The following is a 22292-nucleotide window of genomic DNA, read 5'->3' as shown; positions in this document are numbered from 1 at the left end:
CCATTGAGTCTGATAATGAGGATGAGTCAAGACCACCATCTGGATATCATCCCCTGCAATTATTCATCATGAGTAAGCCGCAGTTTCTCTTAACCACACCCTCTTTTCTTAATCATAGTCTTTGCCTCCGGTGCTGGATCACCTCCAGCCACTTGTCTGTGTCCCGCCCTTTGCTAAAATCTAATCTGCATTCATTTTCCAAGTTGTTCTGCCTGGCACTTCCTTCCTCTCACACAGACACACTCATTGGATGACTGTAAATTAATTTAAAGCATTCTGAATTTTAAGAAGAATTTAAATTCGGGGCGACCTGATAGCTGACTGGTTAAGGTGCACATGGGTGTGAATACCCTTAGCAGAGTCGCTGGTTCAATTCCCAACTAATTGGACCACTGCTGCATATCACCCGCTACTCTCTTTTCCCATATTTCCTGCTTCTCTCCACTGTAACTGTCAAATGAAGCCATAAAATCAATGAAATATCTTTTTTTTTTCTCAGAAGGGAAGAGTTTCAATCTGAAGCTTTACGAATAAACAATAGTAAAAAATCCAAAAGTTAAGATTTGTCTCTCCGCAAGTTCAGCAAGCATGCCTAATGTTACCCAACTTTAGATGCTCTTTAATTCCACAAGCTGCTTACCCCAATTTAAATCCTCACCTTTTCCATAACTAAGGGCAGCGATGTGCTTCTCCGATCAAACTATTTATCCTCCATATTCAAAAAAAAAAAAAAAAAAAGATTCACATACACCGTAAGGGCAATACAGCAGAGCCTGGTGGCATCAGGGAGTTCAAAGTATGCACCACTTGCTGGCAAAAGCTCTCTAACTCAAATTCAGCTCAATTCTAAGCCTTAAGAGGGTCCCTCATCAAAAGGAAATTACACTTAAAAAGTCTGGCATTCTGGTCGGCACAGAAAGATGTGTTGGTTTTAGTGAGTTCAGGCTTTTAAGAGATCTTTAAACTCCACTCTAAGGTATGAAATATGGAACACAATGTTGGAAATGGCAATCTTTTCTGAGCGTGCTGATTTCACAAAACGCATGAATGACCAAATCTGACAAAGTATGACATGTCCATTTTATTTTCCATAACATTGTGTTTCAGGAGAACTGTACACATAATGCATATCTTCTTTTTTTTCTTTTTTTTTGACACAGTTCATTTTGATGAGACTCCTTGTCACAAACCAAGTCTTCTGAGTGTTGAAATTTTAAATTCCATTACATTCCACAGATTTCCCTTTGGTTACTCAGACCATCCTCTTGGTGTCCCAGCCTGCCCCTGTTAGTGAAATCTTGTCAATGAGCATCACTCATAAATAGGATCAGACAAGCATGCACATTCACACGGCCTCTGGAACAGAAGACATTTATCATGACACAAGTAGTCAAGTGGCTAAACGCCTGAAACGCAAGTTCAGTCAACAATTTTCAACATTTTAATTGTCTTGTTTAATCTGGTGCCTCTTTACGCCAGAAAGTAATAAAGCATTACAAATATATTTTTTTTCTTTTTCACAATAGCAGTTTATGACATAAAGATACACACTCAGTTTCTGTTATGAATCCCAGATCTTTCAAATGGATGTTCTGTAACAGCATTAGGTCATCATGAACAGGACGTGTGTAACATTACAAAGATATGGTTTAATTCATGCCTCAAAGGTTACAGGCGGCAGGCAAACAGAAAGGCTACCTGCGTCTAATGAGCTGCAGACAATTAAGTGGCCGCTGAGTGTAAATATTAATCACGTGAAAAAGCACTTGTGCTTACAAATGTCTAATGGCCTTTCTTCTAATTAATGTTTTCACAGTCACTCTTTTAAATAGGCTAGATTTATTTCTTGTTTGCAAACTCGACGGGAGGTGCATATGCAACGACGTCTCCCCCCTTTTTCTGTAGTTGGATTTTCCAACAGTAAGCCGTGAGTGCATTCAATTATGTTCTCAAGGCTTATCATTTTATTTTCATCTTTGTGAAGGTACCTTGTGCATAATTTGATCAGTGTTGCATCCTTTTCTGTCTTTAGCTGTCAGCTGTTGTCGCTATGCTATGACATAATTCATTAATCACACACACACACACACACACACACACACACACACACACGCACATAAAAAAAAGCTGCATTCTGTAGAGAGGTTTTCCAGATCAAATTAAAGGTTAATCCTGTGCCTGCATCCTTCAGCCTATAAAAACTATCTTAGTATATATTTCGCTCATCTGTGTCAAGCCATGTAGCTCAGAATCAGAGTGTCTAAATTATTCTTCTCTATTCCTGCCTATAAGTTTTTGTAAAGCGCACAGTAACACTGATATAAAAGCTATGGAGTATTCCACACTATGATGAGCAACTGTATATAAACTTGCCTCATCCTTGTGTGTTAATTCACCAAGTTTTCTTAGATTCGGACTTCACCAGGTTCTATGATTTTAGGATACCTCGTCATCTCTGGCGTGTGAAGCGACCATGTTTAAAGTGGCGATAGAGTATATGCCTTTTGAAATGCAAAGCGGCAGCTGCTCTTATGCTCCTTTTTTCTCCACTGATCACATGGCGGAAATAAAAAGTCAAAATTATCAGGGAATTCTTCTTTTAGCAGGATGTCAGCCATGCATGAATATTGCTTGCGGCGTTTGGGGAGGGTGTGAGAGGGACGTCAACAACATAATGCAGAAATCTGATAGGCAGACAGAGAGTGTGTCACCTCAGTGAATGCAGCACCGGAAAGGATTAGTAACACACAGAAACCTCCGCTTTCATCTTCCAGTGAAAAACAGAGTGAAAACCTTCACTGCGTACTTCCTTGTGTTTGTTTATTTTTTTTTGAGGCAGAATCGTATTTACATCATTAATAAGTAAATTCAAAGTTCCTTTTAAAATTTACTCTTAATGATAAAAATAAACATAGGTACACATAGTTTTTTTTTTCTGGATTCAGAAATAAAATGATGTTCTGATTCATTTACAGTCCTACATAGCACGAGTACAGCATTAGCTTCAGTTGTGACACACTAACAACACTTTGCTGCAGCAACTCTGAACATAGTCCAGCATGGCAATCAAACATCAGCGTACATTTTCTTTATTAAAACAGGGAGCTCACAGAATAGCCAGGCACTAAAGATCATGATTTATGACCGTTTTAATACTGACAGCTTTCCAATTTAACAACTAAAACAAGATTTGTTGTATGATTTCGAGAACTGAACAGTTACCTTATTGGAATGCGGTGAAGTCCAATAAGAAATTGCAGTCGAGTGGTTGGTTTTAAAACTAAAGCTGTGAGGCTGTGCCTTATGTGATGGGAAACAGCATTTTAATTACACAGTTACGTAATTTTGCCATAGGGTATATAGAAAGAAAACACAAAGGAGCAAAAGATAATATTTGTTCTTCTGTTTCAGCAATTGAGTTTCCTGCCTGAGGTCTGCATTTGAACTTAAGCGCAACGCTGTAGAGAAAACTTTCTATAGACAACTGTCCTGAATACATAAAAAGAAGCAGTATGGAGGCAAACCAGGTTTGCTGAATGGGTTCATTATTAATAGAAAGTATGGCACTTGCCGTAATATTTTAAAGTTTGACACTGTTGTAATAACTGTAAGGCAGTAGTTTGAATGGAAAAAAAGACTTTAAGGGACCCAAGGTGTTTTAAAGATTTCCCCCCAGGAACATCATGACAAAGTGTATTTACACCTCACCCCCCTATACCCCTTTCTTTGGTTTATATTGAAGTCTTTGCTCCCCTCCAAGTGCATCTAAAACACTCTCCAGATGTTTCAACGTTAGTTTTCCCTGTAGCTTTTTTTCTTTTCTTTTTTTAGGTTTTGTTGTTGTGCAGCTCTCTCTTCCCTCGAGCGACCCGGACACCACTTCTGCCTCCCTAATGGTAAAATGACCTTCCTGAAACCTCTGCTGTCAGGAGAGCATAGTCACTCCCGATGTTTATTTAAATTCAACAAAAACTTATTATACCCCTGTTTTCTCTGCACCACAAATGTCATTGTTTGCTTCCAAACATTCCTCCTCTGTTTGCAATGCTCTCACATCTGTCCTATCCATGAATATTTATAATCTGACTTTGAGCTTTGCATCTCTTACAGAACCATTCCTGATCTATGGCTTTGCACATTATACCCTGTATAAGAACACACAAATGTGCTGCAAAATAAAATAGAAATTTTAAAGACAAAAAGAAAACGAAAACCATTACATTTTTAATGCGCAGCTTATTGCGCCTTCCTGGATATTTTATTTGTGCAATTTAAAGTTGCGTCCATCACTATACACTGACAACCAAATGCATTTGTAGTGATGCAATATATGTGCCAATTACGCAAGAGGTTGTTTTAGATGCACTTTGCAACTGTAGTAGAGTTAATGGGAAGAGAGGCTAAATATTATCTGATGATAAACTGTTAATCGCATGGTATTATTGAGCTTCAAATATATATATATATATATATATATTTAAAAAAACACATTTTGAATACACCTCCAATAACAATATATCACAGTTAAAAACCACACTGACACTAATTTACAAAATCCACTGAAATGTCTTCAGCCTTCCTCATATGGCAGCTGATAAACTGCAAATGTTTCAGACAACTGTAGATCACAACAAAATGTTCGGTAGGCACCCTGAGATGGGAATACAGATATGAGCTTTACCTTCTCAACAACTGACATTGTTTCAAATGCTGTTCAGTTAAGAGGCAATAAATGACACTCTTCAGTCAAATTCCTGACAACACTTCCTATAATGTACTCTTTGTTATATTTCCACAGTGAAAGCATCGAAATGTGTCCCTGGTGAATTAGTTTTTTTTTTTCAAATTAGAAAATAAATGAACTACATTGAATAACAAGGATAAAATACATGTGAAATGAAAAGCAAAAGTTTTGCATAAGTATTTCAGAATGAAGAATAAGAATCACCACTGCATAAAACCACAAAACCATACTCAGCATATTGTATAGGAGGTGGAGGAACCTGTGCACAGTCTGTATTGCTTGCTGCTTGTTCAGTAAATGTGTTTATCCACTTTCCTTTTTCTAGGGGCTGGAGGTTTTTTAATGTAAAAGGCAGGAGAACATCTTGAACTTGTTGCGTAGCTTAGGCCTTTTATTATGTGTACTGTAGAGCAGCATCGTTTACAGTAAATCAGTAATACAGTGTGACAACTTCTTTAAATATGAATGTGCTAAGGTGAGGAACTTGCTCACTCGACTCTATATCGTTTTCAGATGCAGCTGATGTTGGATATTGTGGATTTTGACACCTACTGTGTTTTGAATTGCAAAGCAAAGCATTAGAGTGCAAAAAGAATCATCCGTACTGCTGCATTTGGCTATTTTGTTGGGACTGAACTTTTTTTTTGCTTTGCTAATATGCTGATATTCGTGTATTGACTTGTGTTGTCCCTCTGTGAAGTCTTTCTGTCAAGCTGTCCTGCTCTGTGTTCTTTCTGCTGTGGTGGAAAAAGTACTAAGATCTTCTACCAAAGCAAAAGTACAAAAGGACCAGCATCATGCATAATATACCTCAAGTATCAAAAGTACTTATTATGGAGAACAAACAAAATGCTGTATATAATATTATTGGATTCTAACTATTGATGCATGAAAATCTATCACTTGAATAGACTGCTTGTGAATCAGTTGCATAAAGCTGAAATATTGAAGTGCAAAATTTTACCTAAATATTGTAAGTGAGTAAATGTTCTTCTGATGTTCTCTAAATCAAAGTCTCGGCTCACAAAGTAGCGCCTTATCCTATGCACTGGTATTGCAAGAAAGTTTCATAATGGCCAAATGGCAGCAGCGTTTGAAGTGCAGGTGATATGTAGACTGATGGTTGCAGCAGCAGCAATAGTAGACATGTAGGCATCCTCCACCTGCTACAACACATGCATGTTTCTTCTGGGACTTTCAAAAACAAAAACAGACATGTTCATTAGCACACATCACATGGTTTTGGTGCTAGTTTTGCTCATGACTCGATTTGTGCCATCCGTCAGTGAATTAACATCCTGAATTTACAATGTTTATTACTAAGTTTTTGTGTTTCGTTCTTTGCAGTGCAAGAGGGTCAGAGCAGGCAGTATTAAGTAGATGCCACTGCAGCATTTAGGCTTAGTGTGTAAGTCTGACCGCTTTCACCATGTAAAACTCCTTCAGACTGATATAATATTATTAACATACAGACATTATCTCCTCTTCTACTAATGTAGCATTCAGCTGAGGCGATTTGTACTATTTGAGGCTTTTGAAGTTACTAAAGAGAGGTGTACGTTTACCAGTGGTTACTCGGTTTTGTGAAATATTTGTAAGAGTCTACAGCAGCAGACATTAAAGGATATCACATTTTTAATGTAATATTTATGTACCATTCAGATTGTTAGAGTAATAACAACATGAAACTGCAATGCATGGCTCAGTTCTCCCCTCCAGACCATCCTTATCTATCACTTCAAAAGTTTTTGAAATAATCTTCAAAACACCAAACTTTCATAAACTCAGCATGATAATTAGAATTCTTCACATCTCTGCTGCAGAGTACTAGAAAATGAAGCCATGTCTTTCAGTTTCATGTGTTTCTTATTACTCTTTAGCTGCACATCTGCCTGGATATCACATATCAAAACAGGAATTACCATGTAACAGGCTCAGGGGTCCCATTTCATTCTTTGTTGGTGCGATCTCTGACTGACTCGTTGTTGTTGAGCGGCGGAGGTGGCGACTGCTTGCTCCTCATGCTCCTGCCATCTGTGGCGGCTCGTGAAGTCTCTGTGACGAAAAGCCGAGTCACCCAGACAGAGGTGACAATGCGTTTGTACTCATTCCTGAAATTCCTGTTGAGTAAGCCATAGATGATGGCATTCAGACAGCTATTGAAGTAGGCCATGAAGTAGCTGACCACAAAAAGCCACTCTGGGATGCGGGGAGCCACACGAGACGGATCTATTGCCACCGCCAAGCCAATCAGGTTAAGTGGGGCCCAGCAGATGGCGAACAGCACAAATACCACAAACATGGTGATGAAATTTCGCAAGTCACTTGGTCTGAGGCGAGGGCTCTCCTCAGTCTTCACTTTACGCCGCACCTGGACATGATGAACACATATACAAGTTAGGATTTAGACTGTAAATAATGTCGGAAGGCTTCATTCGCTCTCTGCCTCACTGTTTCACACTCATTTAGACACACAACAACAACAAGAAACCCACACAGACATCCACACATACAACCATTCCAGGGATCTGGTCCATCTATCTGCCTGTCAAACACAATATCTCAGCTGAAATCACAGACACTAACTTTGTCAAATGTTTGCAGTTTTCAAAGCTTGTTTTAAACCTGTGTTTACTAGTAGTTATAAGTTTAATGTGATAAAGGATTTCACTGTCAGGATGATGTATTTTTACTGGTGTGTTCTGGCTTTTAAAAATTACACTTGTCCAGTAACAGGTCCATTATTAAAGGTCAAAATTTCAAAACATGAAATGACCATATTTGTTACTTTACAAACCCAATTTGGGTGAACCCTGGAGGGTGGTGGATTATGTTACTACAAACCCAGAAGGTCTCTGTATTATTTAAAATTGATAGTATTTTCACAGTTTTTTTGGTTGGTGTCCAGATGCTGTTCCAGAAGCTCTCCTATTACTACTTTCTTTGAGCCTGTAAAGATAGAAACAACCATGTAGAGAATGAGACCTACCTGAATCACAAGCACCCAAATGCGTAGATAACAAAAGGTAACCACTGCAATGGGAACCAGGAAGTGAACCACCACGACCGCCACCGTGTAGGAACTGCTGACATTCTGAGCGAAAGTGCAGGAGTAGACCCTCGGGTCATATCGTAGCGAACCAACAAAGAAATTCGGGACAATGGCCACTACTGTGAGCAGCCAAATTAAGGCAACAAAGAGTAAAGTGTTGCGGTAGCTGTATAGCCGACTGTAAGAGAATGAGTGACAGATATAGCAGTATCTGTTCACTGCAATCCCAGTGATGTTGAAAATGGAACCAATGACACTCAGCCCCATAAGGAAACCACTGACCTGAACAGAGAGAAAGAGAGTGGATGTTTGTGTCAGGCTGTGTTGGGAGTGTGGATATTAGTGCCACAGTGGCAGTAAACTGAGTGTGGTCTTACCATGCATTGGGTGTTTCCCAGCGCCCATCCATCATGGAAGAGAGCGTAGAGAACCAGGGGGTAGGGGTAGAAGGCTACCACAAGGTCAGCAAATGCCAGACTCACTACAAACACATTACCTAAAGAGGAAGGCACAGAAACACAGTGTCAGTTCTCTTAAATATATTTACAGAAACTTGTCTCTGATTGTGGGATGAGTCATGTTTTATTATGCCAAACACACCATAATTATACAGTTCTGTTAACACAGGATTTACCCTCGAGTGCGACTGTGATGATTTCACCCCTTATCTTCTCATCTCAGCACAATCACTTTTTTTTCTGGATGCACTCAGTCTGTAGTTTAATTGACAACACTCAATACATAGAAAATGGTGCAACATATCAGACTTTGTCGGGGTGGGAATGATAAAAGTCAGACTTATTTCCATTGTTGCCACTGGTCAGTAAGGATAAGAACGTTCAACCCTGGCTGAAACCAGTTCTCATTGCTTTGTCTTATCCTGAGCTTTGTGCCAGTAGAGAAAATACCAGACTCTTGCATGGGGTACAATTTCCAGCGTGCTACGAACCTATCTCAGCACATCCAGCTTGGTGCGATTGTTGGCTTAAAAGGGTCCAGATTACAAAAGGTTTCTAGCCTCTGCTCCACAGCCGATTGCCTCACCCTAGACAAAGTTTTATCAGGAATGGCAGAGCCACTGTTTTGACAGAGAAGAAGGACAAGCATGTGGACACAGCACTTGGGGCATGCAGGTCCTTTTTTTGCAAAGGATGGTCTGTTCACAATATCCAGGTAGCGCATCACAAAAATGACACATTACTTTGTTTAGTTTGAAGTGCTCTCCTCTCACCGCAACTGGTTGAAGCAGATGAACGTCCACTCTGAATCTGGTTTGATGTTTTTTTGTGAAAAGGGATTTTTTTTTTCTCTCCACTGTTGCCAAGCGCTTTCTTAAAAGGAAATTGTCGGTTCTCTCCCTACAATATTGTAAGGATTTGATCTCATTATGTAAAGTGCTGTGTATATAAATAGAAGTTGAATTAAACTGAATTCGTTTTTGAAAATAGTGTCATCATATAGTTTGTCTAGCAGAGCAGCCCTGACTCCATTGCTTATAATCATCTACTATCTGCAGCACATGTAGCAGAGTATATAATGGTGCGGAGTCAAACCGTGTCTTCATGATAATTTGCTAAATAGTTTGTGAAATAGATTGCTGGCTTTCTTAAAGGGGAATTGTCAGTTTTCTTCCTCAAATATTGTAATGTTTTGATCTCACTATGTGCTCACTAAGTGCTGTGACGGTATATAGCAGTTGAATTAAACTACATTTTGCTCACATTTGTTGATATAATTATGCGTCAGTGTTGTCCAATACACACTCATAATAAAACTTTCCTTTACACAACATAATACAAAAAAAATATGCTTGGGATCATTTCTAAATAGTGTCATCATATAGTTTGCGCAGCTCTCACTCTTACAATCCTCTCAGCACTGTCTGCAGCACTTGTAGCAGAGTATATAATAGTGCGGAGTCAAGCGGCACCTTTACAACAATTTGTGAACTAATTTTTGAAATACATCGCTTGAAGTTCATAAAAAATGATCCAATCATTTTCCCTTTTAGATATCAGTTTTGAATCCGCCTTTCCATCACCCTAAGTTGCTTATTTATCAGCTCTGCCAACTGACTGGGAACATTAAGTCATCCTCATACAGGTGTACACAATACCAGTTACCACCTGACACTTCTCACTCTGCTGCTACACTCACTGCATCCCTTTTAGTAAGTCACTTCTTGCTCTTGCTGTTGTTTGTTGGGGGTGTCGGAGAATATTACAGTGAAAGACCAGGGAGAAGACAAACAACCCGATCAAAAACAGCAGGTTCTGTTATTGGCTCTCCTCCAGATTTCTTGGAGATTATGTTGGAGAAAAGAACAAGAATACAATTGAGAACCATTCTAAAATATGAAGAACACCCCCTCCAGTTTCTTTAATGGATTGAACAGATCTTTTAGTGCACAGCTGCTTATGCTTCAATACTCAGTAGACAGATTGAAAAGGGTCTTTTGTGCCTGCTGTAGTTAGGTTTTTAATGACATGCTGTGGTATTAAGAAACCCCTATGATTATTTTTTTTATTACTGGCTTTTACATCTACTTTATTGCTCTATCTTAGCACTTTAAGGTGCTTGCCTTGTGTTTTTGTCTAGCAATGTCAAACTGTTTTTTTTATAAAGTTTGACTATCTTTTATTGTAGCGTTTTTTCTATCTTTTCTTTTTTTGGTTTTTATATCTCTTCTTCTTTTATGTTGCAGCTCATTTCACCATCCTAACCTCCACCTTATGCTAAGCTTTTGTTGTTGTTGACTACTCTAAGATCTGATTTTCATGTATGGCTCTTAATTGGGGATTAGTTCTCCCACCAGAATCTTGTTGCTTAATTCTTTTGAGAGCTCCCTTAAACAGAAGAGCCACGTCTGCCAAATGTAACTATATAATCATTTGAGATAAATTATCATTTGATGCACATGTCCCTGACTGAATTAATCTCGGGTTTATCTTCAGGTGCTAAAGAAACATTGCCCAACTATACCAGCAAATGCTGTACTTGGATATGTAGGATTCTGCCAGATTTCACAACTGATTGTCAAAAACAGCACCCGCGACTATTGTAACAATGGTTCAAGATATAACAGGGCAAAGCATTGATAAGGCTTATTGTCTTCCACCTCCATGGTCTCATATTTTTGGTTCCCTTGTATTTCACCTGCAGGCACCTACAGAGGTCATTTGCAGGGCAGCATTTCTGCTCAGCATGTGCATTTATGCTTGTGTGCAACAACTACTGAATCTTCAATTCAATTCAATTCAATTCAATTTTATTTATATAGCGCCAATTACAGTCAAATTGTCTCGAGACGCTTTACAGAACCCATATGCCTGACCCCCAGAGCAAGCCAAAAGGCGACAGTGGCAAGGAAAACACCCTTTTAACAGGGAAAAAAACCTCGAGCAGAACCCGGCTCTAATGTGGGGGGACCCATCTGCCTGCTGGCCGGGCGGGTTGAGAGGGACAGAAGAGGTAGAGAGGTAGAGATAGAGGGGTAGAGATAGAGATAGAGGGATACAGATAGAGGGGTAGAGATAGAGAGGTGGGGGGGTGGGACACAAGGACCATAAAACACAGCCACACATCTGAAGCATCCAGCATCCAGCTCTGGGACCAGGGACACTCGGAGAAAGGACACAGAAAGAAACAGAGTGAATGTAATGCAATAATGGTATATATAGTAAATACATAGGTAGTTAGAGAAGGGCTCAGTGCATCCAGAGAGGTTCCCCAGCAGCCTAGGCCTATAGCAGCATAACTAGGGGCAAACTAAAGGGACGTCAAGAGGGGAAGTCAGTTGTGCAAATGAAAACACCAGCTCACCCCGTCAGGGTCACCCAGTCAGCCCTAACTATAAGCTTTGTCGAAAAGGAAGGTTTTAAGCCTGGTCTTAAAAATAGAGAGGGTGTCCGCCCCCCGAACCCAAACTGGGAGCTGGTTCCACAGGAGAGGTGCCTGATAACTGGAATCTTCCGAAGACTTTCTAGGTGGTGATGGTAGAGAACAGAGGCCTCTCGTGTCACATCGTCAGACATCTCTCAAAGGGATTGGGGAAGCTTGCTATGTCTTGTATAATCAAAAAACTGTGTCGAAAGTGCACGATGCAAAGCGCACCGGTGATTTATTTAGTTACGCCATGCATGGCGAGGTTTTTACACATTTCTTCTTGAAACCATGGTGCATGCACATGTGGCTTTGGTGTGTTGCTGTCAACCTAGAACTGTCACGACGCACCATGACTCAAAAAGAGGAGACAGCAGTTCAGCACCTCCTGTACAATGATATTAGGAAAATAGAGATGCGCCTTGTGTAGTTTAGATTAATTCCTCTTAGTAGAATTTCAGATCTATATCTTTGTGTCCTGTTGATGTCTGTTTTAATTGTACTCTCACTGAAAATGTAAGCATGACCTTATTATTTTCAAACAACAGTCGAATTAATGATTATACCAACAAGCCTTGTGTCACCAAATTTCCACAGATGACTCATAGTCAGTTCAGTGTGAATGTCAATGATGGATGCTATTGTAAACAACTAGGAGAAAAGGTTTATGCCCTTTGAAGCACAATGTAGACATGCACAGGATACCTTCTTAGACAGATTATCACAAGTTACTGTTCTATTTCAGATTTTTATTACTTTTATATTCCCTCCTAGCATGTATGTAAGATTAACATGAATATATAATGTGACACAAACACAGATTGACATTCAGCAGGGAATTACATTATCAGTAGTTATTATTCGATGCAATTACAGTTGTAACCCCAGTGTGTGTGAGTGAGTATATATTATGTGTGTGTGTGTGTGTGTGTGTGTGTGTGTGTGTGTGTGTGTGCGTGTGTGTGTGTGTGTGTGACTGTGTGTGACTGTGTGTCCGTGTGTGTGTTGACACCAGCAAAGGTGTGGGTTGATGGCAAATGTACCATGCAATCTTCAATTATGGCCTGATAAGACTTCATAATCCAACACTGCTCATTCTTTCTAGCATATCTGAATATAAATTAACTGTGTGTGCGAAAAGGGAGATGATGTCATGTATCTTTTTGAAACCCTAATATGGGATCCCCAAATGTGATAAAGCAAAAATGATCTCTTTGGGCTGGATGGATTAACGTTCATTACTAAGAGCTTTGTGTCTGTGGGCATGCATGTCCCACATACACAATTAAATTAGACAATGAATGAAGACACATATATAGCATGCAATTAGAGGTATACACATGTACACAGAGGTATACTAAACAGGCACAGAGCAAACTGAAAGGTTGCTTACATAGCAGAGTATGCAGGAAAGTTAGGCAGATAGTGGTGCGGAGTCCAGCAGTTTCCTCATGCTAAGTTGCTATCTAGCTTGTGAAATATATGGATAAAAAATGAATAAACAATCAGAATCAGAAATACTTTATTGGTCTCAGAGGGGAAATTGCTTACAGTTACTCCCATTCAAAGTCAGAAATATAAAAGGTACAAAATATATAGATAAACATAAGTGGAAAGATAGGACCTAAAAATTATGTCTGAAAAATAGAAACACAAGTACAAACAGTATAATGACCTCATCATATCATCTAATATGTCATGGTCTGATTTTTTTTAAACTCCTATAAATTAGTATTAGCCCCAAAAATCCAACATCCATTGGTCATAGGATAGCTGTAATGCTTAAAAACTAAGCACACAGCGGTGCAATTACTGTATCAACAAAAAATTAAGAGAAATTATTCCTGTGAGAGATACTATGGCTGCTTATAGTTTTTCTGACCGCGTAATGCCGTACGGGACTGGATAAGCAGTCATCACTACATGTGCACTGCTTTGGCATGGACATAGAAATGTGGGTCTGTGTGTGTGAGAGAAAACAGTAGCCTGTCACTTCATTTTCATCAGCCTGATATGAAGCTGTGCAGCAAACAACTGCGCCACATGTGGGAGCACACAGAGATCCATGCTGACACACCTGTGAAAAATTCTGAACCATCTGTTTGCTAAGCCATGGATTATGATGATGATCACATTTCATAATTATTCATAGATGAGAGTATAAGCTTAAACACGGTAATCTTGTTTCAGGGTTTAGAGCAATGTAAACTATAGTTAGATTACACTATAACTTCATTTACCCAGAAACCTCCAGGGGATGAGGTGCAATTAGGACAACTAACTATACAGAGACCTTGAATTTTGGGGGGGAATTTCTAGATGAAAGCACATGCACAGTCTGGAGAGTGGAGTTTAATTTGCAGTAGTAGCATATTTGGCCTGCACCAGTCGAAGAGGAAATTAGCAAACATGCATAGTGCTACAGTATTTTTTTTATTTTTTTTGCACCGCTACTTGTTTGCCCTCCTTTTTTGTATGCCAAATGGATGGATTGGATGTTCCTAAAACTGACATTTGGACAGCCCTTCACAAGGTTATTCACATGTACATAATTGCATATGGAATTGTTGACTGAAATGTAATCTTCCTCCGACAAAAGGAATGCATGAATGATTACTGTATTAAATAATATTAGAACCAAAAATGATTTTCCCGACATGTCTGTAAGCAATGCCTGAAGGGAAGAGATTGCAATGATTCTCATTTGCTTTTTTTCCCCTGTATCTTTCCTGTGGGAGGACATGCTAGGCAGATTTGCCTTGTTTGCATTTAAATTTGTTTTTAGCGAAGGAACTGGGGCAAAAATTTAAAAAAAAAAAAACTAGATGGTAAGGGAAAGATGACAGAAATGGGGACTGAGTCCAGAAGTGAGTGATGTGGAAGGGAAAGTGGTCAGGCATGATAAAAGCTGCATTTTCATGTGGAAAAGTCAAAAGAGGAAAGCAAGTCTCATTTAATGCGGGTAAATAATGCAATTCCCACAAGACATGATCTGGACCGTTAATGGCCCTGTTATTTTATAATGAAGCTGTCACCTCTGGTCATTTCTTCAATCTGTTAAAGGGAAGAACATGACACAAAGAGAGAAAAAAGGCAATGTCTCACTCAATCTGCAGAGATGAATGAACAAAGCTGTCAACAGGAAAGTAAAATTAGGAAGGTGGTGGAACATAAAAGGAGATTAAAGGTCACCGGAGATTCATATTGGTCGCAGCGGAAGAGGAGAATAAGGCAGAAAAGGATGATGAGGCAGAACACAAGATAAAGGAGAATTATTCTTTTCTCTTAGTGTTGTAAGCAAGCCAATAAAAAGTCTTGTCATCAACACTATGCTTCATCCCTTCTACAGTGCACGTCTGTCCAGGCTGGCAGTTCTCTGTGCCAGCAGCTTCCTCACTTCACTGCCCTTTCTACTGCCTGGTCATACATATCAGTCTCAGTCTGACCACTGTCTACCACTTCCTCCACTGTTTGTTTCTTTATTTCGTCAATTCACTTAGCTGCTCTTCGAATTACTCAATGAGTTCTGAACGCTACGAACCATCAATCATCTTTCCTCACTCCACAATAATTCTGCCACATGTTTAGAAGTTGAATGGAGTATCTGGCAACCACTGTGTTCAGAAAATGACCTTACGAGTGCACTTCATCACTCTCTTCACATATCAAACGGAGTTCACAGAATACAAGAAACACCAGCAAAGTTCGAGTCCGTCCGCAGTTTAGAATATGTATGCCGTGGCAGTTATCACCTCGGGCAAAAGTTGTACGGTTAGTTAAATTTTACAGTCTCATAAGCTTACAGTTTCTGCAGCAGTAAGGACCAATAAAGCCTACAGTTCATCCCAGTGTGTACTTTATCCACGGCTCACCAAATTTTCTGTTCCAACATATTTGGCTTGGCTCACACACATTTACTTGACCCTCCGGTAAATTCCATCTAAAGTCAGCCTGGTTGAGTTAATTGGTATAAACATCCCCAAGGTTATATTTTAATTAGAAATGTGCAGCAATTTATCCAGTGAGATGTGACAAGTTTTCTTGATTTGACTATCTTAATTTACCTGGAAATTAGTACTGGACTCTAACCAGCTCAAAAACGTCAAACAGTGTCATGGACATTTGTATGGACATCAGACCAGTTTAAAAAAGGTTAATGCTGCAGATGCTCTTTAAGATGGAAAACAGAAAACCGATAGTGTAAAAATGTGTACTGCATTTTAAATAGTGAAAAACATTAATATTTTCAATTAAATGTTCAGGGATTTCAAGCTCTCCTCTTTCTTTGTGTTCTTTACTTTCAAAAAAATCTTTCCACGGTGTCTTCCTCACATAGCTATCTCATAGTCAGGGTTTTCCTATATTTTTTGATCTTCCACAGCTTTAGTTTTGGTAAAAAAATACTTGGTATGAGTGAAAAAAAATCAACACAGTCAGTAGGGAACAGAATGCAAAGTGTCATAAACAGTGTCAAAGTCAGACATTTGCTACCTGCAGCCACCTGACCTCATGCTGAATAGATTTTGCAGTAACATTAGCAATAAAGAACTCTACCTCCTTCTAATACAATGCTTGGGTCAGCTTTGGTCAGGAGGTACTGGTAGCACAATGGTTCAGGAAGTCCATTTTAATTAACAGATCCATGAGTTTGAAGTCTAAACCAGAGGACCGCACAGAAGCTCACAATACTCTGGATTTTATAACTCTGGGAAGTTTGCATTGTGATAACTGTGTTTTTGTTGCAGTTACCACTAGATAAATTATGGAAATGTATTTAGTGTGCACTGCTGAAATAGCGCACTGCTGCATAATGTGGCTCTGTGGTCCAACAAAAATTGAATGTGGTACAGTTTTTGTGTCAGTTGTGTTTTCTGGATGAACCCCTCCAAGTGGCACTGCTAGTGCATCGAGGTGGGGGAACGTCATTCAGCGGTTTTCCACTGCAGGTAACTGTGGGTCATTTAAAGATGGTCCAAACCTTTGTGTGCGTTCCAACAACAAGAATGACCCTGTTGAACCTTTTTCAGAACCATTTTTGTTAGAGAACAAAGCATCGATTAAACTTAAAGAAGACAATGCGCCCCGTTTTTTCTGCCCTCTCAGTGTTGCCGATAAGTAGCGGTTTTCTCTAACTTGGTCATAAATTCACAATGTACACTAACAAAAATTATCCATTGTTCTGTTTTCTGTGTGATTCTCCAACTAGAGTTTTGCCCAGTAATTACTTGTAATTATCCCTATACTGCAGTGGAGTGGGACCATTTCTGTACATTTTCCTGAAACCTTGTGCCTGCCCCTGTTTCCTGCAGTGGTAAGGTGAAATTGTACGCATGACCACAGAAGAAGTCGCTTGTTAGGAAATCAAAATTTAGATACATAAACAATGATAGTGTTAAGCATGCAAGGAAGTGGCTGATGCTGGTATTTCTCTATTAGGGACAGTCTCGGTTCACGGCTTGTTGCCTCACACTTAAAAGAATAAGCTCAAAAGTCATTTCAGGCAGTTGCACCTACGATCACTCCCAGCTGTACGTGGGCTCCTTCACCTCTCTCACTGCTACATTACAGCAGCACTTCAGCACTTGGAGGTCAGCAGGTATTCTTAAGCTGGTGTTAAGTAAGAGCTACAAAGCCAGAAACACTCAACGGGGTAAAGTGTGTAGGAACTGGCTGCTGAATGTTTCAGTGAATGTGATTCAGCTGTTGGCCGGCTGCTGCTTTGAACCCAGCTTCGCACAGAACCCCTTCTTTTAGCTGCCTCCCTCAGGTCGCTTTCTGTTTTCCTGTGTGGCCTCTGTTAATATGGCACTCTCACAGATTCTTTACCATGTAAACAGCGTGCAAAACAAAGCCTCACTGATATATTACATTACGTTTAAGTGGCCACAGTCAATGATAGTCACGATATGGTGTTAAACAACTAGCTGCAGGATATCTAATGCAACATGATGAAATAAGTAATACACAGTTTTCAGAGTCGGAGCATAAATAATTCTTAATGAATAATATAAACGCATAAAGAAACTCCCTAAATCTTAATGCACATTACAAGAATACCAAAAATATTTTGCATATATTGTTACAAATGCTTTTGGGAGGTTGCTGCTTTTTCCTCTTTATATGGATGTCTTTATATTCAGTATGCAAATTTTTCATTGCGATTTTTACTCCTAAAAAAGGCAACTTGATGCGCTGTCATATGACTTTACAAGTGCTTTTACAAGGGTTTAAAGGCTATACAATACACTGGCAAAAAAAACCCCAACAAAACACTAACCAACTCTCATGCAGTACGCAAATTAACTGAGAAGTAATTAAGTGCTATGCAGCATAACCCGAGTTTCTGGCAAACATGCAAACCAGCCATAACTGCTGAATAAATCACCTTCAAAATGACAGGGAACAGCTTAAATCATGTTCAGTCAGGCTCACAGAAAAACTGAAGGAAGGTGCAAAGAGAAATATGAACTGAGGCACTGAAAGAAACCAATCTTATTGACATTATTGCCCATTAAACAGGAGCTTGTTCACAATTATTAGAGTGACAGTAGCACGGTAATATTGACAATATTCATCTATTAAGTTTAATATTGTTGACTTTGTATAGCTACATTTGGAACGCTTTACTAAAGAGATAGATCAGTAATCCAGTCCACACACTGAATCTCATATGTGTGTATTTTAATTAGGAAATGGTTAAATGTTTGTATACAGTTTTATTATTATGCAAATAGATGATCCATTGGCCCCGGTGCAGACAATTTGCATATTAAACAACAATCAATAGCTGTATCAGGTATATTGGACGAGGGGTCACTTTTCTGCCCTTTGTGTTGTCATCCTCATAGTGAATGGCCACATTGGCACTAACTTAACAAAGTTGTTTATCTTCTTGGTTATTCAGAATGTTATCTCACTGATCACACATTCATCAGTTTACACAATGTGCCAGTGTACACAGGGGTGTGCGTTTGCGCATCTGGGATAAATTGCTTGCACAAATCATACATCTAAAATGTTGCTGCACCACAATAAATTATTCAAAGTGTTATCTGTTATGTGCGGTGTGGAGAAAAAAAAATAAAGGACACTTTTTTGGCATTAGACCACAATCCTCTGGGACATTTCTCCACAGTCTATGCACAATTGATTTTCACCATGCAGCAATTCCCTGACAAATGAGAACGAGGATGACCAAAGAGGTTGTTTTTAAAATGTCCAATCTTGAGCTAAATTATTAGGCCACATGAGAAAAGTTTCCATATTTTGATACATATGATATGTAACCAAGTATTTGTCATGTCTTATACAGACTTATTCTGTTTTTCTAGCTGCAGGCTATGCTTTTTAGTTATAATGCAATAATATGTTGTACACCCAAACCACAACAGGATGTCTGCGAGAGAATAATGCATTGCAGTGCACCACAGATTTTCATGCAAAACGTCATTTTTACTGGGAAACTGAAAAAAAAAATGTCATTTGCATAAATAGTAGAACTGAATAATAAACAAATTCAATGCAACTTAAGAACAACACAGACAACATCAGAAGGGTAAAAAAAAGAAAAACACGGTCAGGACATACAGTGAACGTTATACTTGGTGAAGCATCGAGCAGACAGATGGTTCTGTATCATGTGATGACTAGGAAATGTGACTCCATTACCAAATACATGAGGGCATGTAGAGTTGGAGTTACATCAGAGAAAAAGTCAGTAACTAAAATCTAAAGTCTGCACTTCTTTAATTGCTTTTATCAAATCAGAATATCTCTTTTTGTCACCGCAGTTAGGCTAAATGTCTCCCCTGTTTGAAAGCACAAACAAGACAGACAGTGTTGGTCTTCTAAACAGTGTTTGGCCATTGCATAATTAGTGCTGCCAGTGCATATGGCCGTTTTGTGTTCAGGCACGTGCTTCTGGGTTTGTCTGGCCAACACGAGCTTCACCCTGCACGAGAGAGTGAGCATATGGACAACACTGGTGGAATTACGATACAGTGTTGTGGTGTGATAACAAGCTTGTCAGGTGAAGGGATGAGTGAAGGATTTACAGCTGGTGGTTTTATTCCACACACACAAACCCAAAACCCTCAGGAACTGTCATGCAAAATTTTTTTCTGTGTCACTGCCACGCTCCGTGATGTAGAATGGAATGCACTTATATCACATGAGCCATTTAACTGGGAGTTGTTTTTGTTCTGTTTCATTTTTGATTTTGGTTTTTGATTCAATATTAGAAGTGGAGGGACTGAATTTTGCAAACATATGCAGAGTCAGCCTTCATATTTGAGAATGAATATCCAGCCAACTCAGTCCTTTGGCAAAATTGTGTTTTCATACAGTAATAATTCCAAACAAATTAGTTTTAATAAATCTTCTTTGGCTCAGAACATCTGATTACATCATTGTTGCTGAAACATTTGTAGACAACAGGCATTCAGACTCAGCAGGCCAAAGATTGAACATAAGCACCATACAATACTTTCCAGGGGTAACCAACACGGTGCCCGCGGGCGCCTGGTTGCCCGCAGAGACCATGTGAGTTGCCCACCAGTTCTAAAAATAACACTAGTCACCATGAGATTCCTTATTAAAAAAATATAGTTGCTGTTCTTTTTAAATCAAAAATACTTACATTAATGCAGATTTTAAATTACAATATTTATTACAATTTTTTTTTTTTAAAAACAAAAATGTCTTCGGTGTAAATGAACTTTCACCTTGTCCGAGTCAAAGTTCACTGCGCATGTCAAACCACCAGGTCATTCTGCTGAAGCGTCCGGGCGCAGACACTTTGGGAAGTTAGATGTGGTTTTTACCCCCAAAACATGACAGAGAAGTGAAAGAGAAAGCACTATTTTCACGATGACTGGAAGGAAGAGTTCTTTCTCACGACAGTGAAAGATAAATGTATGTGTCCTATTTGCGGGGCGACTATTGCGTCGGCAAAGCGGCACAATGTGGAGAGACGCGACTTTACCCACCACAAAGCTTCCATTCTAACTAGCCACCTGGTAGCGCACATGGACTGTATGCACACTACGGACAGGAAAACCCGGGACTTAAAGGCAGCTTTGACGTCTACTTCGCGGCGAAAAGTTTCTTCGTGGAGAAAAATGTACCATTAGAAAAGCTTGTTTTACTGACGACGCATGGGGCTCCTCCATGACGCGTCGCCATGCAGGCTTCATTGTACGATGCAGAGGTGATCCAGACTTCCCAAAATTCCTACATTACCACTGCATCATTCACCAGCAGGACATATGTATGTACAAAAGTGGCTGGATTTGATCATGTGATGACTCGTGTTGTGAAGATCATAAATGGCTCCAAAGCCAAACAACCAGGACATTGAAGGTGCTGCTGGAGGAGCTGTCAGCTGAACATTGTGACCTGTTACTACACACAGAAACCCCATGGATCAGCAGGGGAACAGTTTTACAGCGTTTTTTGTCACTGTTGGCCGAAATCAAAGAGTTCATGCACTCCAAAGGGGAAGACACCTTGCTGCTGGAGGACACTGAGTGGATTCTTGCCCTTGCATTTTTAACAGACATCACTGGGAAACTGAACCATCTGAACTGTGAGCTGCAAGGTAAAGGTAAGACATGATAAGCTCTGCAATGCCAGGCTTCCCACTAACACACATTTACAGACAAAGAAAGAGGTAACATGTTGTCATTCAAAACACTGTGCCATTACATAAAAATATAAAAAATAATTTGTTGAAAACGTAATGATTTGTTGTTATGATCTGTTAAAAATGTTGCAATGCTGGTGAAAAATGCTGGTGATTAGTACTAATGTGATAGGATTCATTTCAAAATGTGAAAGAGCTGATTTTTTTCTTACATAAATAATAATTTGTACAAACATGGGACGGAGTTCATGAATTGTTCAAAGATGTTATAAAGGTAGTGGTTTGCACAAATGAAGCATGATTTGATGACAGTTAATGATTTCCTAAAAATGTTAGAAGTGATAATTTGCACAGAAATGTAACTGGTGTGATTTTGAACAAAATGCTGCAAATATGCTGATTCATACAAAACTGCCAAGAAAGATATTTACCAAAGTTTCAGAGATGGGATACCTCTGACTTTTAAATATTGGAACACATTTCCATATATATGTGTGTGTGTGTGTGTGTGTGTGTGTGTGTGTTTCCTACTGTCATTGTTGTGGAAATCGTTGTTAATAATTATTGTAAGGAATAATTAACATAAATGTGATCAGAAAGTCTTTTTACATATTATTTTCATTATTATTATTGTTGTTTAAAGATGATGGCACAAGTTTGCTATTGAGGAAGTTTGTATCAAACAAGGTGCCCTTCGTACTACTCAGTACCCTTGAAGTTGCTCTCAGGTTCAAAAAGGTTGGTGACTCCTTCTTTAGACCATGCTTCAAAAATATATTAGATGGTTTGATAGACAGCCTGCAATCCATACAGCATTACATGTAAATCATTCATTTAATGTGTGGTATCAGTGACTAGCAGCTGTTGTAAAAGTTCTAAACAAAAAGATATCCAGAAAAAACCTGCCCGATATATGTAAAGTATAACCTGTGCAAAGTTTTTTTCACTAAGGCAATGCACCGCTGTGTCAA

General features: G+C 39.2%; 1 protein-coding gene across 1 annotated transcript in view; it reads right to left on the bottom strand.

Moving 5' to 3' along the window:
• Window positions 1–1061: 1061 nt before the first annotated feature.
• The window catches only part of mtnr1bb (melatonin receptor 1Bb), a 42380-nt gene continuing 21149 nt past the window's right edge, over window positions 1062–22292 (bottom strand). The window contains exons 2-4 of the mRNA XM_023266364.3: window positions 8174–8292; window positions 7734–8078; window positions 1062–7115 (exon numbers count right to left, since the gene is read on the bottom strand). Coding sequence (XP_023122132.1) covers window positions 6693–7115; window positions 7734–8078; window positions 8174–8292 — 887 coding nt within the window. The 3' untranslated portion in view covers window positions 1062–6692. The remainder of the gene's footprint in view (window positions 7116–7733; window positions 8079–8173; window positions 8293–22292) is intronic.

The sequence above is a fragment of the Amphiprion ocellaris genome, chromosome 14 (assembly GCF_022539595.1).
Source record: "Amphiprion ocellaris isolate individual 3 ecotype Okinawa chromosome 14, ASM2253959v1, whole genome shotgun sequence".
In the NCBI taxonomy this organism is placed as follows: domain Eukaryota; kingdom Metazoa; phylum Chordata; class Actinopteri; family Pomacentridae; genus Amphiprion; species Amphiprion ocellaris.
This window is presented reverse-complemented; position numbering and strand designations above follow the sequence as displayed.